Source organism: Copadichromis virginalis, linkage group LG20 (genome assembly GCF_057382275.1).
Source record: "Copadichromis virginalis isolate Kocher_CV1m ecotype Utaka linkage group LG20, C_Virginalis_male_GT1.1, whole genome shotgun sequence".
Taxonomy (NCBI): domain Eukaryota; kingdom Metazoa; phylum Chordata; class Actinopteri; order Cichliformes; family Cichlidae; genus Copadichromis; species Copadichromis virginalis.
Genome location: NC_140637.1, coordinates 31,458,463 through 31,473,712, shown reverse-complemented (window position 1 = coordinate 31,473,712; position 15,250 = coordinate 31,458,463). Strand labels below are relative to the sequence as shown.

General features: G+C 41.7%; 1 protein-coding gene across 4 annotated transcripts in view; it reads right to left on the bottom strand.

Annotated features, from left to right (window-relative positions):
- Positions 1 to 2,548: 2,548 nt before the first annotated feature.
- The window catches only part of magixa (MAGI family member, X-linked a), a 63,497-nt gene continuing 50,795 nt past the window's right edge, over positions 2,549 to 15,250 (bottom strand). For 2 of the 4 annotated variants that reach the window (XM_085443721.1, XM_085443722.1), the window contains exons 17-21: positions 11,638 to 11,832; positions 10,805 to 10,881; positions 10,289 to 10,438; positions 8,481 to 8,619; positions 2,549 to 5,718 (exon numbers count right to left, since the gene is read on the bottom strand). In XM_085443721.1, the coding sequence (XP_085299847.1) occupies positions 4,949 to 5,718; positions 8,481 to 8,619; positions 10,289 to 10,438; positions 10,805 to 10,881; positions 11,638 to 11,832 (1,331 nt within the window). In that variant the 3' untranslated portion in view covers positions 2,549 to 4,948. The remainder of the gene's footprint in view (positions 5,719 to 8,480; positions 8,620 to 10,288; positions 10,439 to 10,804; positions 10,882 to 11,637; positions 11,833 to 15,250) is intronic. The other 2 variants (XM_085443724.1, XM_085443725.1) reach the window with 1 other exon arrangement.

Below are 15,250 nucleotides of genomic sequence, written 5' to 3'. Positions count from 1 at the left end.
TCATGCTTATCAATACAGTGTTGCTTTAAATTTGAATGTTTTATTTGTCATGCATGCCTCAGTATCCTCAGCCTGCTATCCTGTGCTTCAGCTGTCAGGATAAGCGATTTTATCTGGCACTGACCTGAGAACAGAAAGCAAATAAAGATCTTTTCCCAAATAATCAGTTCATTTCACATGAGCTTGTTTATTGAACAAGGCTGCAGACAGTTAGCTTGGCCTACCTGAGCTGATGTTGGTCCAGCTCAGAGTTTTAAAGTCAGACTGGATCTAAAGACACCGAGCGATCACTGACGGATCAGATCAGCTGCTTCAGTCACTTCTGCGTGTTTACAGCCAACTGCTGAAGATAAAAACTGCATTAAGCAAACAGCTGAGTGACGTTCCTCCATCCTGCTGCCTGGGAGCAGGTCTGATGGTAAAACTGTTCAGTCCAGCGTGAACTTGGCTCTTCCTGGTTGTCTCTGGACCAGAACCTGAATGATCAGATCCTTTGTTAGAATCATTAGTCCAGACTCTGCGATCCTGTGATTAGGCGCTGCTCGCACCAATCAGGGAATCAGTCGCTAGAACACAGTCTTAGAAAATGCATAGAAGACAAACATCCTAATGCCCTAAAAGACAGGAGGCAGAAGGGTGGGGCTAAAGGGTAGCACAGGGGTTTGTGGTGTTTGTAGTTTAACTGCTAAGGCTGTGGATGGAACATAGAAACAGACATTAAAATGATGCAAGTGATGTAATGGATCGATGGATGAGGTGTTGGTTTATTTATTTTTGTGTGGTTTATAACTTCAAAGTATTTTTTAGCACATCAAAGCAATAAATATTATTAAATTTACAGTCTTGATTTCAGTTGGCCATATAGTTTAGGCTTGCCTCTCTCTAATGGACAGAGCCATTCTTCCTTCTGCACAGTGATGCAGTTGGATTTCTAAATCCTGCAGTTCCTATAAGAAACTGCAAAACTGTGCAATTTACAACAAAGACATCTAGAAGGATGAACAGCTCAAAGGAAAGAAAATCTGTAAAACTGATTTTTGAAGTGAACTGTCCTCAGCATAAAAAGGGATGTTCTGTCGTGACCTCAGTGAGGCTCTGAATCCTGAGTATTTGTGAACTGATGCTTAACCCCTCACTGGGCATGCATTAAAAAGACTTTTTACAATTTTTACTTCTTTCTTCTCTTTTTTTCATTTTTACGCTGCAAATCAAGGTCAGTGAAGGGTTAAGTGGTTATTGTCCCCTCTATGCAGCAGCAAGCCTGTTATTTAATAGATTCGATATGAGAGCTTGCTTTGAATAGAAAATAAAGTCTGATTTGCTACTTACAAATTACTTGCCAATAATCGATGTAATGGCAATAACAGGTTAATCTGTATTTGAAGTCATATTTGAAAACATTCTTAAATTTACAGTGAGGTTAGTCATTAATAATCCAGCTGTTTCCAGACATGATTGAGCTTAAAAAACAAACAAACAGCGAAATCAGAAACACCTGTTACAGGGAAGGGTTACTGTTGATCTTTGAAACAAAACAGGTGCTTTTAAATCTGATATTTACACCCTGTTTTTTCCGCAAGCGTCATATTCCCTTTCCCTCTATAAAGCTGTGACCCTGATCAGCTCAAATATTGATCTGACATCAAGTTTAACTGTCCTGAAACACAAGCAGCTGGAGGAGGATGAAGTTTCACTCTGTCAAAAAGAAGCTCATCCAGCTAACGGCTGTTTTTATTGTTGATTAACAACCTGCTGAAAAATGCTTTGGATTAATAGTTTTGTCTATGAAAATGAATTAAAGAGGAAAAAAATATTGATATATAACATTTTAGAGCACTTTTTTTGGCGGGACCATTTTTGGTCCCGAGGGTCACGAAAGGATGGATTTTTAAAAATGTGCTCCTGCACAAAAAATAATAATGGATCAAAATGAATGTTGGTGCCAATCTTTGGCCCATCTAAAGGCCTAATTATAATAACAATCAAATATTACTTCAAATGTATTTTATGGAAAATATTAATTTTTTAATTTTTTTTTTCTGTTAAAAACAGGGCGCTCATGTACACAAACTGGTATTTAAAGGGTTAAAACAATGAAAATATAATTAAAACTTGATATGGATATTTTAAGCAGAAGTAGTTTTAAAAGATTGACTAATTTAAAGTGGAAAAAAATATTGATATATAACATTTTAGAGCACTTTTTGGGGCGGGACCATTTTTGGTCCCGAGGGTCACGAAAGGATGGGATTTTGAGGTTTTACAGAGGGTTAACTTTCCTTGGCTCACGGTTATATTTTTAAAATATCGTTTCAACAGTCCAAAGTTTGACATTTACAAAAAAAACCTTCATCTTCGGGTCTGGACAACAAATAGTTTTCATTCATTGGTCTAAAATGAGCCGTTTTACAGCTTTGTTACAGAGTGAAGCTTCTTCATCTCATAAACAGTCTTTGGATGAGTTTTGATGCACAAACTGAAAACATTAAGTTAATCTGACACATCAGCATCAGCACGTACTGTACATCAGCCCATAAATGACAACAAATAAGGTGTGAAAACACTGTTCTGCAGTTTGTCCGCAGAGAGCAGTGACCATTTTATTATTTTTACATCATATAATCTTTTATTTTAAAAACTTTACATTTCTTCGGTGTGATTCTGAAAGGAGACCTATTCTGCTCATTTCCAGCTCCTGGTCTTTATTCGGGGACTCAGCTAACGTAGCGTAGCATGATTTGTAGTTTTCTTTTACCGATCTTACACTGTTCCTTTGTACAGCCACTTCCTTGTGATTGGCCAATTTTATTGTGAAAATAGAAACAAAATATTTGTTATAAATAATTTTACTAATTTCTAAATATTTTTTGGCTTTCATGTTTTACTTCGACATGTTTAATACTTTGGTTTGTTACGAGACCTCAGGGAAGGCAGAATAGGTCCTCCTTAAAAGGAGCCTTACCATGTTGTTAGCGTTATTAGTTGTTTAAATAAAGTACTCTCGCGTGAATAACTCTTTAAAATAAACATTTTAAATGTGGCTTAAAAAACCTGCTACGTGAACAACAAAAAGAAAAATCTAGACACTGTTTCTTCTGCTATTTCGATTCAGCGGAGACGTGTGCGTGATTGTTTGCACTATTCAACTTGAACTTCTGCACATTATCCTGTGGACATTAATCAGTGTTTTGGTTTTATCTGTTAATTTAATATTATTTACATCTCTGTAGTGCACACTAACCCTCAGTCCAAATGGCAAACACAGGGCTACACTGTTGCTTCTCATTGATTTGTCTATAAAATGACAGAACTATTTCTACACTCTTAACAAATGTCTTAAGGGTGCAGATATCTTTTTTTTTTTTTTCTTTTTTTTTTTTTGGAAGTGTGCAGATATCTGATATACCCATTTATATTTAATTTAACTTTGAGATTTTATAGATTACAGATGAGGTCTGTGTAAATTTTGTTCCTGTTGTTTTAAACAGAGCTACAAAATCAATCGATAAATTTAATTAGTTGGTAAAATGCCAGATTTTCTGAAGCCTGAAGAAAAGAAGTCAGGATTTAATGATTTCCTTTGATTCACTTGATGTAAATTAAACATCTTTCAACTAGAAAACCCATAAAAGGCCTCTGAAGATGCATTTATGGGTTGGACAAGTTACAGCACAATCTTTTGACTATTTTCTGACATCTTATAGGGGAAAAAAATCAATGAAGATTACTCGGTAGTGAAAATAATTAGTTGCCGCCCTAATTTTGGGACCTCTGGAGTTAAGGCGAAGACACATTCAGATAACATGAGGGGTCGTTTTGTTTTTGTGGCACACAAACTGATTCTTAGCTCAAGTATGTCTCAATTATAAAAAGCATTAAACTCAGTATTGGCTGTTGCATGATGGGATATTTTGGTGTCTGAAAGGTCTTGCCGTTGTTTGACGTGTTGCAGGAAGTGACGGCGTGCGTCTCTGCCTGCAGCTTCTGCAAAGTGACAGTCTGCAGGACGAAGGCTGAAACAAAACGAGGCACTTGTTATGATCCAAAGCTGCAGGTCGTCCTGCTCCTCCGCGGCTGTCGCTATAGAGACAGGCCATGTTGCCATGGTGATGTTATGTTCCTCGACAGCCGACAGGACCACAGCTGGACCTGACATCTGTATGTGTGTGTGCGTGTGTATGGCTCTGTTACATCATCAGGTTATTTTCCTTTCATTTTTACAAGCAAGCAGGCAAATCAAATCATCTCTGGATCTATTTAATCTCTAATATCGTTATAATAATAATTTTGTTACACGTTTATAAAAATAAAAAAATCATTCCAGTAATATTCACATGCTCAGATTACACAGAGAGAATCACGAAACAGCGCCGTTGTTCGGTTCGGATGTTGTTTGCATACCATTTTGAAGTTGGAAGGATGCGAGTGAAGATGATCGTGATGAAGCCATGAAACGCAGACGTGATGTTTCACACGGAAACGTCACATCAGGTCTGCAGACCAGGAGCCTGTATCACAAAGAGTTCAGCTGTCCACAGGCAGCTCGGGTGATTTGGTGAATGTTTCAATCGCTGTAATCTAACCCTAACCCGTATTAGGATGTTACTCGAATCAAGTCGAAATAAAACAGAATCCCGAGAGGAAGATAAAATAAGTGGAGGGTTGAAATTGTCTGACAGGCGATGGCGGCCCGATATAGCTTTATGATACAGGTCTCAGGATGTACTGAGGCATGATGGGTAATATTAAAGGTGTTGGTTCGGCAGGTCTGTGTAGCTGTTATGTCACCCACCAGCCAATTACAAACAGAGTTTTCTGTGGTCATCCAGTTGGACACAGACGGAGGTGTGTCTTCTCCAGCAGGCCAATCAAAAAAGCCCTTGATAAGTAGCCAATAAAAAAAAAAAATCAGCAAATAAAAGAGGAGAATGCCCTCACAGCTGGCCAATCAGAGAGAGAGCCCACCCGCTAGTCCCCGCCCACGGATCTGACTGCTCGTCAGCACCTGCGTCAGTCTCTGCGTGCTCGGCTTCAGCCAAGGGCCCGGGCCGTTTCCATCTTGCAACGGCAACTCAGCTCTCCTCCAATCAGACTCCTCCCTCGAGCCAGCAGTGGCGATGCTTGCTGCTGATAGGTGCATCTCCGAAAAACTGGATGTTGATTCGCTGTCGGAAAGATGTCTGTCACTGCTGTCATCGTCCAGCGGCATGAGGAAGGAGAACGCTGCCTTCTGAGATGCAGCCGAGTTCCCAGCATGCTTTGCACGGCGGTTGGTGCTGCTGTTTCTCTCCTCTCTCCTCTCCCGCTCTCCCCCTCCTCTTCTGGACTCCTCTGACAGAGGTGAGTCCCTGAGGTGGGCATCACTCCTAGGTAAGCTCCTGCTCCTCCTCCCCTGCTCCTTGAGGTCATCCTGCTTCATCTGCCTGACAGTCTGACTTCTTCTCTTCCTCTCCTCCCTTTGCTCCTCCTCTTGCCATCTCCTCTCCAGCACCCGTGCTTCCTCCTCCACTATGTCCAGGTCCAGAGCAGGAGGCCCTAATCCTAATCCTCCTGTTCTTCTTTTGGTTTCTCTCTCTCTCCTCCTCCTCTCTCCTTCTCCCGCACCACTTCCTCGTCTCATTTCCTGGCTAAGAGAGGCAGTTGTCATGGTTATCGTATCCACATCCAGCTCCTCGGTCTGTGAAGAGGAGGAGGGGGAGAGGGCTCCTTCCTCAGGGCCTTATGGACAAACAGAGACAGAATATAATTATCTGAATATCTGCAAGTAATTATTGTGGTTATTCCTTTTGTTTATTTTTTTAAAAGTAGGTTTTTCTCCTGTCAAAAAATAAATCACCAAAGTGACCAACGGGCACCTCTGCTGTTGCCAGCCCTGCTGATGTTTCCAATCTTTTTTTTAAAATCAGGGTCTAATATGAAAGTCTGAAGCTTTGTGTTCAGACTCTGAACCAAAACCAACCAGGACAAATGAAGCAGGAGGTTCAATCAGAAATTCATGATCACGTAGCCAAGATATGACAATAGAAACATTTCAGATGTTGGCACTTTTGAAGGTTTATATCTCTATTATATTAGAATACACATTCTCTATTGCTACAAATATGCAAACATCAGTGCTGAAAAATGAAGCTGAGGTGCCAAATCTGCAGTTTCTCTAATGCAAAGTAGTCGAATTGTTTTGAAACTTGCTCTTTTTGAATTATTAAAGTTAGGGGCGTGGCTACTTTGGTGGACAGGTGTGCTCGTGTAACCAACGAATGATTGCTGGGCCTCACCTCTCCCATCATGAGCCACTGAACTGGAAGCCTCATTTGTGTTTGTGGTGTTGATGCCTTTTAATGAAATCAACAGCATAATAAGGCCTGCTGTGAGGTGTCCATGAAGTTTTTGCTCCAGTTCTGGTCACAGAAATTCAATAATTTTTTCAAATGTCTTAATCAGCAGTGATTAGGTATCTAAATCTGTTTGCTAACATTAGCTGCTAACTTGGCACCCCTCTGAATCTGGGTGTAAATGACCAACACGATGGCACTAAAGTCTAAAGTTCAGTCTGTGTCACTTCTCCGTGTCACACTGGGGATTTTCTGCATGTAAGAAATATTTTAACAACTACACCTTAAAGCCAGTCAGGGTTTTTACCGGGTCCTGGTTGGCTGTAATATGTTACTACCACCAGAAGATGGTGGTAATGTACCTTTAAACAGAAACAACATAAAACTGTCAGGTTACTCACTATCAGGTACTGGACCTATACGTGTGGCGCTTTACATGCAAATAATAACACTTAAAATACTCAGTACAGTAATCTGATGGCTATTCACATGTGACTATAATGCTGCAGACTGCAGCTGATGATCAGTGAAGATGAAGGATTGATGAAGTGAAAGTGAAGAAAATGAAAGCAGATGGGAAAACACGGAGTTACCAACCGCGTGTTTTCAGTGCGTCCAATCACGTAGAAGCAGGGTTCCCCCTGTTTAGAGTTGGTCATACAGAGAGACAGGCTGGAGAGCTCCACTGAGGAGGAGGAGGAGGAGGAGGAAAAACAAGAGGAAGGAGAGGAAAAGAGAGTCAAAGAAAGTTAAGTCAAACAGTGAAAGAGCCGTGGAAGCAGGTCAAAGGTCAGTGATGAGGGAGTACTTTACAAAAGCCTCTTCAACAGAGTATTCATGAACATCTTCTTATTTCCATCTCAATATTTATATTTTTGAACTCTAATAGAGTAGCTTTGCATAACTCTCAATTCAAAATAATCCTTATTTATCTTATAGTGGGCTGGGCTATTCAAGCTGCCTGAAACAAACTTTTTAACTCCTCCCCTTTTATGAAACCTGATGGGAGGGGCTTCTGTAGCTGAGATGACCATATTAGGATGGGTATTCTATTTTTTGATGACATCATGCAGAGCCTAAAAAGAAAAAACGCTCTGAAGCTGAGTGCTGAGAGCAATCAGATGCCTGAGCTTTTAGGAATTACACAGATTGCTTCCAAATTCACTGACCTTATTATTTTAAAGCTTTACTGTTTCTTTGAGCTATGAGAAGAGTTTCCACCAAACTTTACACTTGCCACAGTGCAGTCAGACAAGTGCCGTTGCCCTGGCAACCACCAAACCCTGACTCATCCATCAGCAGGCCAGTAGGAAAAGCGTGACTCATCACTCCAGAGAACATGGAGTGATGTGGCAGCGTGCTTTACACCAATGCATCCAGCCCTTTGCATTGCACTCGGTAAGCCTTGGATGCAGCTGCTCGACCATAGAAACCCATTCGTGGAAGCTCTCTATGCACTGATCTTGAGCTACTCGGAAGGCCACATGAAGTTTGAAGGTCTGTAGCGATTTGTTGGCAACCCTGCTGCTAGAGACACAAAAGCGATTTTCTGCACAAATTCCGACCTTATGAGGTCAGAAAATGCAAACTCTCCTGGAACAAGTTAGTTTTCAGCTGCTGTGGGCAGGCTGTCAAAGTTAGAGCTTTCCCGGCTATTTCCTCAGTCTCTTGTCTTAACAGAGCAAGTGAGTCAGTAAAGAGTCCAGGCAGTTTTCAGTGCTGCTGGTTTATCTGTGTATTTGTCAGCAGGATTATTATTAATCTTGCTGATTGTAAGCTGTAGATGGATAATGAGACAGAGTGCCCCTGGACACACGCCCAGAGTGACTCAGTGATCCTCCTATGCTTTGGGGTCAAACTTCACCGTGTGCCATCCATCCATCCATTCGCTTCCGCTTATCCTTTTCAGGGTCGCGGGGGGCGCTGGAGCCTATCCCAGCTGTCATAGGGCGAGAGGCGGGGTACACCCTGGACAGGTCGCCAGTCTGTCGCAGGGCCACCGTGTGCCATTTTGATTAAAAGATATAAAAGATCAAAGAATTCAGAGAGGATCAAGAAGAACTTGAAACTGAAGTCTTAGCAGAGAGAATGTCTCCCAGTTTTCTCTCAGCTGTGTCATGTGTAACAGTCCGTCCTGTGAAGTCTCACCGTAGTCGGGCACGTATCCGTTTCCCTTCTTGAGGACGAGGTGGATTCGATGTCCTCCTCTTCTGATCTGCTCAACGGCCTGACTGTGAGTCATTCCTGCTGTATTGTCTCCATTTATCTCCACCAGCTGGTCGGACACCTGCAACACACGGTGACACCTTGTTTACCATCAGGAGGAAAGTGCATAAAGCATAAAACTGAGTATATGTTATTTCAGGCACCGACAAACATCCTCTGCAGGGGCATGTGCAATCATCAGAAATGAAAAAGTCTTTGTGTAGATTGTTGAGGATGCTGACAGTATTGAAAACTACATTCAGCTGCAAGACATCAGAGAGACAATTACAGATCAGATTATTATTATTTTCAGTCCATATTTCAGTCCAATATTTTACTTCTTAGATCTAAAGTGCTAAAGCTGCTTAAACTATTTAGATATTTACTTTAATTCACTTTTGTTTATTATCCAGTTCATAATTCAGCTCAGTGTCATTTAAAAACGTTCAACTTGCAGTTGACAGACGCTGCACAAACATGACACATTCAGGTGGTTTGAGACATCAGGATTTAAACTGTTCAGAAAGGTTGGCTATTTCGGCCTCTGGGGGGCGCTACATTTGCTGCAGCGCATTTTGTGAAGTTCTTTTTTTTGTGGAACAACAAAAAAGGAAGCAGAACGATGCGAGCAGCTGCGATGTTGAATGTTTGATGATCAGAGTCTCAGAGCTGCAGGCACAAAGTGAAGCTCTGAATATTTCAGAAGGTTTAATATCACAAAGAACGACTTGACGGAGATCCTGAGTGATGTTTGTCTGAGTGGAAACGTCTCCGCTGCATTTCCTGCTGTTTCACTGTGCCCAAAGCTCAGCTCATATAGGAAACACGTTCAGACCCGATCCAGCATCAATCACACCAAGTCTCCACTTTTTCTCCACAAATCTGGCATCACCTTGAACCAGCCAAGAATTGGACTCTACAGACTTCCAAGCTTCCCAGTGGGACTGGACTTCCTTATATATCAGCAGCAGATCCTTTAAGTCCCCAGAAGTTTGTCAGACTTGTTCTCTAAACAAGTCTGAGGTGAGTCCTCACCCCTGCAGACTTGGACTGTCCCTACCTGACACCCAACGATGTTCACTTCCCCTGGAGGTCAGTGTTTTGGCTCAGCGGTGTCGTGTGTTTTAACAGTACCAGATATGACAGATCACAGAGAGCGTTTCTGCAGACGAATCATCAGTAGATTTAATAGAGCATCTCTGAATCTCCGCACAGCACAAACGCAGTAACACTGGGGAGGCTTCTCTCCTGCAGCTCAGCAGGTAGAAGGTGTCATCTACTAATCGAACAGTTGACGGAAACTCTGAGAAAGTCCTGGATCAGACTCATGGTTTCACTGTCAGAGTTTATTCTACCGAGTCAGTAAAAGACTTCTCATCGCATTCGTTTCATCAGGACGCTGAAATATGTCCAAATGTTTTTAATGGATGCCTGTGATCGTCTGTTCACATTAATGTTTAAGGTGTACAGATTTGATTTTCCTCTCATATAGATTCACCTGCATTAAAGTATTAATGAAGGGTTTTAATTAGTAGGTTAGATTATTGTTAAAATAAATAAGAAAAAAAAACCCAATAAGACTTCCCGCACCTCTTTCACAATAAAAACAAGAATTCGGTCTCCTCACTAAGACTTTTGTTGTGAAACAGCTAATGACTGACACCTCAGCCTGAACCTAAATCTAAAATGATGAACAGGATTTTGCATTTTGCACCTGTATGTGTATTTAAATAGTACGAGTACACATGTACCTGTATCTTGTTGCTGCGCTGGGCTGGCCCCCCGTCCATCAGCCCGAGTACATACAGTCCCATGTTGTATTCACTGCCACCCCTCAGAGAAAAACCGAAACCCGTAGGACCTCGCTCCAGGTCCACGCTGTAGAACTTTGACTCCTCCTGCTGGACACAGACAGACAATACTGCAGATACTAAACAGTACTGCCTCTTTAATGACAGTCCCACAGTACAGCTGTCTTCCAGTGTAAACTTCAGACAATTTAGATGTAAATGTAGCACACAGCAGGAAGTGGTCTGCTTCAGACACTTTTGCACAGCTGGAAACACTTTCTGATTTAGGTGGTGCTTCCTGCACATCCTGTCCTCGGTAGGATGTGCAGAAAGTGGAACATCTACACCTGGTCATTTGTGCACTCACATGCACCACATGTCAAGACAAATTCAGGGCTGCAATTCATGCGTGAAGAAGGCTTAAGATGACAGTCGCCGATCAAAGTAATATTACAACAAAACAAAAGTTAAACCGACCTTTGACCTCCCTCTGGGTCCTTTTATCATCCGACCATCTATGTCCAGATCTGCGGCTTCGGTCAGGGAAGAGGAATCTGGAAGAAGTGAAAAAGACAATGAGAAGGGAGATGAGATGACTCTATTTACCATCACAGTAGATTTAAGAATTAGGCAATCAAGACGTGAAAGATAAGTGTTATCTTTCAGTACAAAATCTGTTAATTTAAGCAGTTTAGGAAAAATATTTCATCATCCATCCACTTTCGTAACTGCTTATTCAATTCAGGAGGAGCCTCAGCTGTCACAGAGGGAGAGGCAGAGATATTAAAGGCTGAAGCAATATTATTCTAAGGAAAATATTTTAGTGTCTGACTGGAGAGACATGGCTAGTGTAGCAGCCATACAAGTATAAGCTATAATACTGTGATGTCCTTGTGTCTAACTTTAGAGCTCTCTGTAAAGTATTTGATGTCCAAGCTCCACTTTCACAGGCTTAGCAGTAATTAGAGTTCAGTTTCTTTATGCAGTGCCATTTCACAACACCGGTCCCCTCAAGGTGCTTTATATTGTAAGCTACAGACCCTATATTATTATAAAGAAACCCCATCACACAACCGTCTTTGAGCTAGCATTTGGCGACAGTGGGAAGGAAAAACTCCCTTTTAACAGGAAGAAACCAGAACCAGCTGCACAGAAGCCCCGCCTGCTGCTCAGTTGCTTTGTTTACTTCAGGTAACCAATCAGAAGAAAGCTGGCTTAAAAGTGAAGCAAAGGAAGCTAAAAGGCTTATTTACAGTTACTGGCCTTACTGTAGGTATAAGTGTGTTTAGTGTATCTGTGTTTTTTCATACGGTGTCGAGGAGTGATGCTCAGCCTCAGTGTGTTCCCAGCTCTTCTCAGGATCTGGGCCAGGTCTCGGTGCTGTAGACCTGCGACCGGCCGACCCTCCACCGCCTCCAGCTGGTCTCCGGGCTGGATCTGCCCGCTGCGAGCCGCCGGGCTGCCACGACGCACCGTCACGAACCGGTGAGACATCAGCGATGGGGCTGGAGAAAGGAGAGAAAGAGGTCACATGGTCAGACATCACCTGGACAAATCATGATATTTTTGGTACAGACTGCTGAGTTGAAATGACAAATAAGAACACTGAAACCTGCCAAATATTTTTCCAAAAAGTACAATTAACGATTAGGACAGGATTTACTCAGAACTGTGAGACTTTAGCCGACGCTGTGTATTCTCTCCTCGCTGCTGTGTAATAATACATGTGCTTCACTTTTAATAATTGAGGCCTGTTCACTCTGCTTGGCTGAACTACCAGCTGGTGCAGCTAAATAAAGGAGCAGAAAGACCCACAGTCAAACCACATTAACACCAACTGCAGGGTGTTGGTATGACCTGTGGTGGTCACATGACTGTTGTCTATCAGCACAGAGTAGAAACAAAGAAACAAAGACTCGCACACAGCAGTGATCTGGTTTTCACTCCTGTATGACACCCAAAGGCGTCCTGTGAGGGCAAGATCGATGCCTAAACACTGTCACAGAAACGTGTTGGTGAGGTTGGACAGAGCAACGTTTGAGTATAATGTACACTTGCCTGTAATTGTAATTTTGTCCTCAAAACTAAGACTAATGGTGCACCTGATTAAAGTAGCCCTGCCCACCTGCCAAGACATATAAAGACTGAGACTCTGGCAACTTTAGTTCCCATTTCTAGCATGAAGAGAAAGTGATGCAGGCAGTAGCAGTGTTAGTGGGGAGGAGGGAAACCACAGCACAGTACAACGTGCACTATTTCTAAACAGAAAACTGAATCAAACTGAAAACCTTTGACACAAATTTCCTAAAGAAAGTACTCTTTGAGTTGCTTTAACCTTTGTAAAGTTGCTGCACATGTGCAATCCGCTCTGCAACCCACCTCCACCCCAGGCACTCCTGCTATGGCCTTTTCTGAATGAATCCATGTCGTGTTGTTACTGACGCCTGTTCTGTGTGCTGTGCTTCTGCGCTCCTTGCCTCTGGGGTTTTCACATATGTACATGGAAGGGCAGGATAGCGTGCTCTCCCTGCGTCATGCATTTCCATGTCAGCGCAGGAAGCCATAGTCGAGCCATGCTACCAAATAGGGAAGGGAATTGATAAGAATATAGTGATTCTGATTCCATTATCAATATCATTTATCGACTTGATTCCTTATCGATTCTCATTGGGTTGAGCCACCACCAAGCAGCAATAAAGAAATAATATTCATGCAAATTAATTGCATGCTGTAGTCAAATGTTTGTGCGTGTTATTTCACCTCTTTGTTATGATCAGTGTTGGAGTTGTTACTCAAAAAAATCATTATTACGCATATTACACAGAACACTTTTCTTAAAAATGATGCAGTTATTTACTCCCGGGAAAAAGTTCTCATTACACTCGTTACTTTCATGTTACTCTGTAATATGGCTGCAGCACAATGTCTCATTATCACCATTTAAAAATATAAACCTGAGGCTACAACCCCACACCAACACAAGTCCCTAATGAGGACACACACGTCTCTAAGATCTTTCTCTTTGTAGAATATAAAGCTGTCTCGGCAGATGCTTGCATCGAAGTTGTGTTAGCAGCATAATGCGGTTGTTTCTGTCCTGGATGCAGTTTTACACTTTACCATTTATCTCGTCCTTTTGTGCAATAAAAATAAATGTCCACATCCACACTCCAGACTGTGTCACTATTTTCCTCCTCTGGCACGCGAACTGACATCAGCTAATTGTAGTGCGAGTGCAGGAACCAATAAGCAGGATCGATAGGACCTGGACTACTGGGTACCGGTTTCCTACAATAGCCAGTGCTCCCATCCCTACTATCAAATATAAATATATATTTAAATTTGTCACAGTGGAGGCACTCTGAGGTGCGCCTATCTGAGCACGTTCATTAATCACTGGTGGACTTTGCACCAATACTAAATCTTGTTTAGAACCAGTTAATCTCAGCTCGATCCTGCTCTGAACTTGTTTCCTTTTTAATCACTAAACTGAGGGAAAAACATTTGTAGGAGTTTGTTTTTGTAACAGCCAAGTTCACCAATGTAGTGTTTAAAGTCATTTCTGGAGATTCACACTGGTCAGAAGTTAAGCTAACCTTAAACCAAAGATGTAGCATTAAATTATTTACCTGTTCAAGTCCCCATAGTGTGGTATCACATACAGAATTATGCCTTTGTATTATTTCTATCGTAACACGCATACTAAGTGCACATAAACTAAAGCTGAAGCTCGAAACCAAATCTAAAACCTTAAAAATCCTTTTAAATGTCTGTTTTAAAGTGAGGACAGTCCTCACAAAGACACACACACACACACACACACACACACACACACACACACACACACACACACATTGATCCAAGCCAGTGTTGAAATCTCTGGGAGGGAGGACCATGGGGGGAAATTCTGAGAAAGATTTTCTAGCTCAGAGACACTAATCATTGAATCGCTGAGAACAAAGAAAATGGAAGACAAACGAAAAAGAAAAAAACGTTTCCGGTTGAACAGACTGCGTGGTCACATGACCAGCAAATACACAAACCGATGACCCTGAAACCACCACCGAGTCCCAACTCCTGACTGTGTGCAGAGTTTCAGGTTGTAAAGTCTAGGAGATCAAACAGGAAGTGACTGAAGGCCAGAGAGCTCACCTGATTACAGTAACCTGCTCACATGACCCAGTTTAACAAAGACAGTAGCTGTTAGGGGTATGTAGAACAAAAACACTGCATATTGACTGACTTATGATGCACAAAACAACCATAAAAATGGCAAAAAAATGGGCGCAACCACTTGTAAAATGAGCAAGTGACACAAAATGACTAAAAGGAGATTAAAAAATGATAACGGCAACAATAAGAAATGAGCACAAAGATATGCAATATGGGCAAAGATGACCAAAAAGCAACAAAAAGCAGTCATAGAGAAATAAAATACAGTTGTAAAAAGGTACAAAAATGAACAAAAGGGTTCCTATGTAGAGCATAAATTTATAAAGTTGAAAAATTATGAGCTGAAATGAACTTTTATACACATAATATTTCTAAATCACCTGTTGGCTGGTTCAGTGCACACTATGAATGGACAGGATATAATCTGGTATAAAAATATATATTGAAAATATTAAAAATGCAGCTGGCTTTTATCACTGACTCTGGCGGATTAACGTACTACTTCAAATGAAGCTGAAAGTTAATTACAGAGGCTGCCCCGACGTGAGAAAACCTGCATGAGAATTTTTCGTGCTGCCGTCGACCTGCAGCTCAGACACAGCCTGAACAAATAAACTGGCCTGCACTCGGCAGGACTGCGATGTAAACAGGATTCACAGAGAATGGACTGAAGCAGGACAAAAATCCCACCTGCTCCTTTAAAGTCACTTTAAGAAGCTTTAAAATATCAAAGAGGCAAAAGAGTGTGTA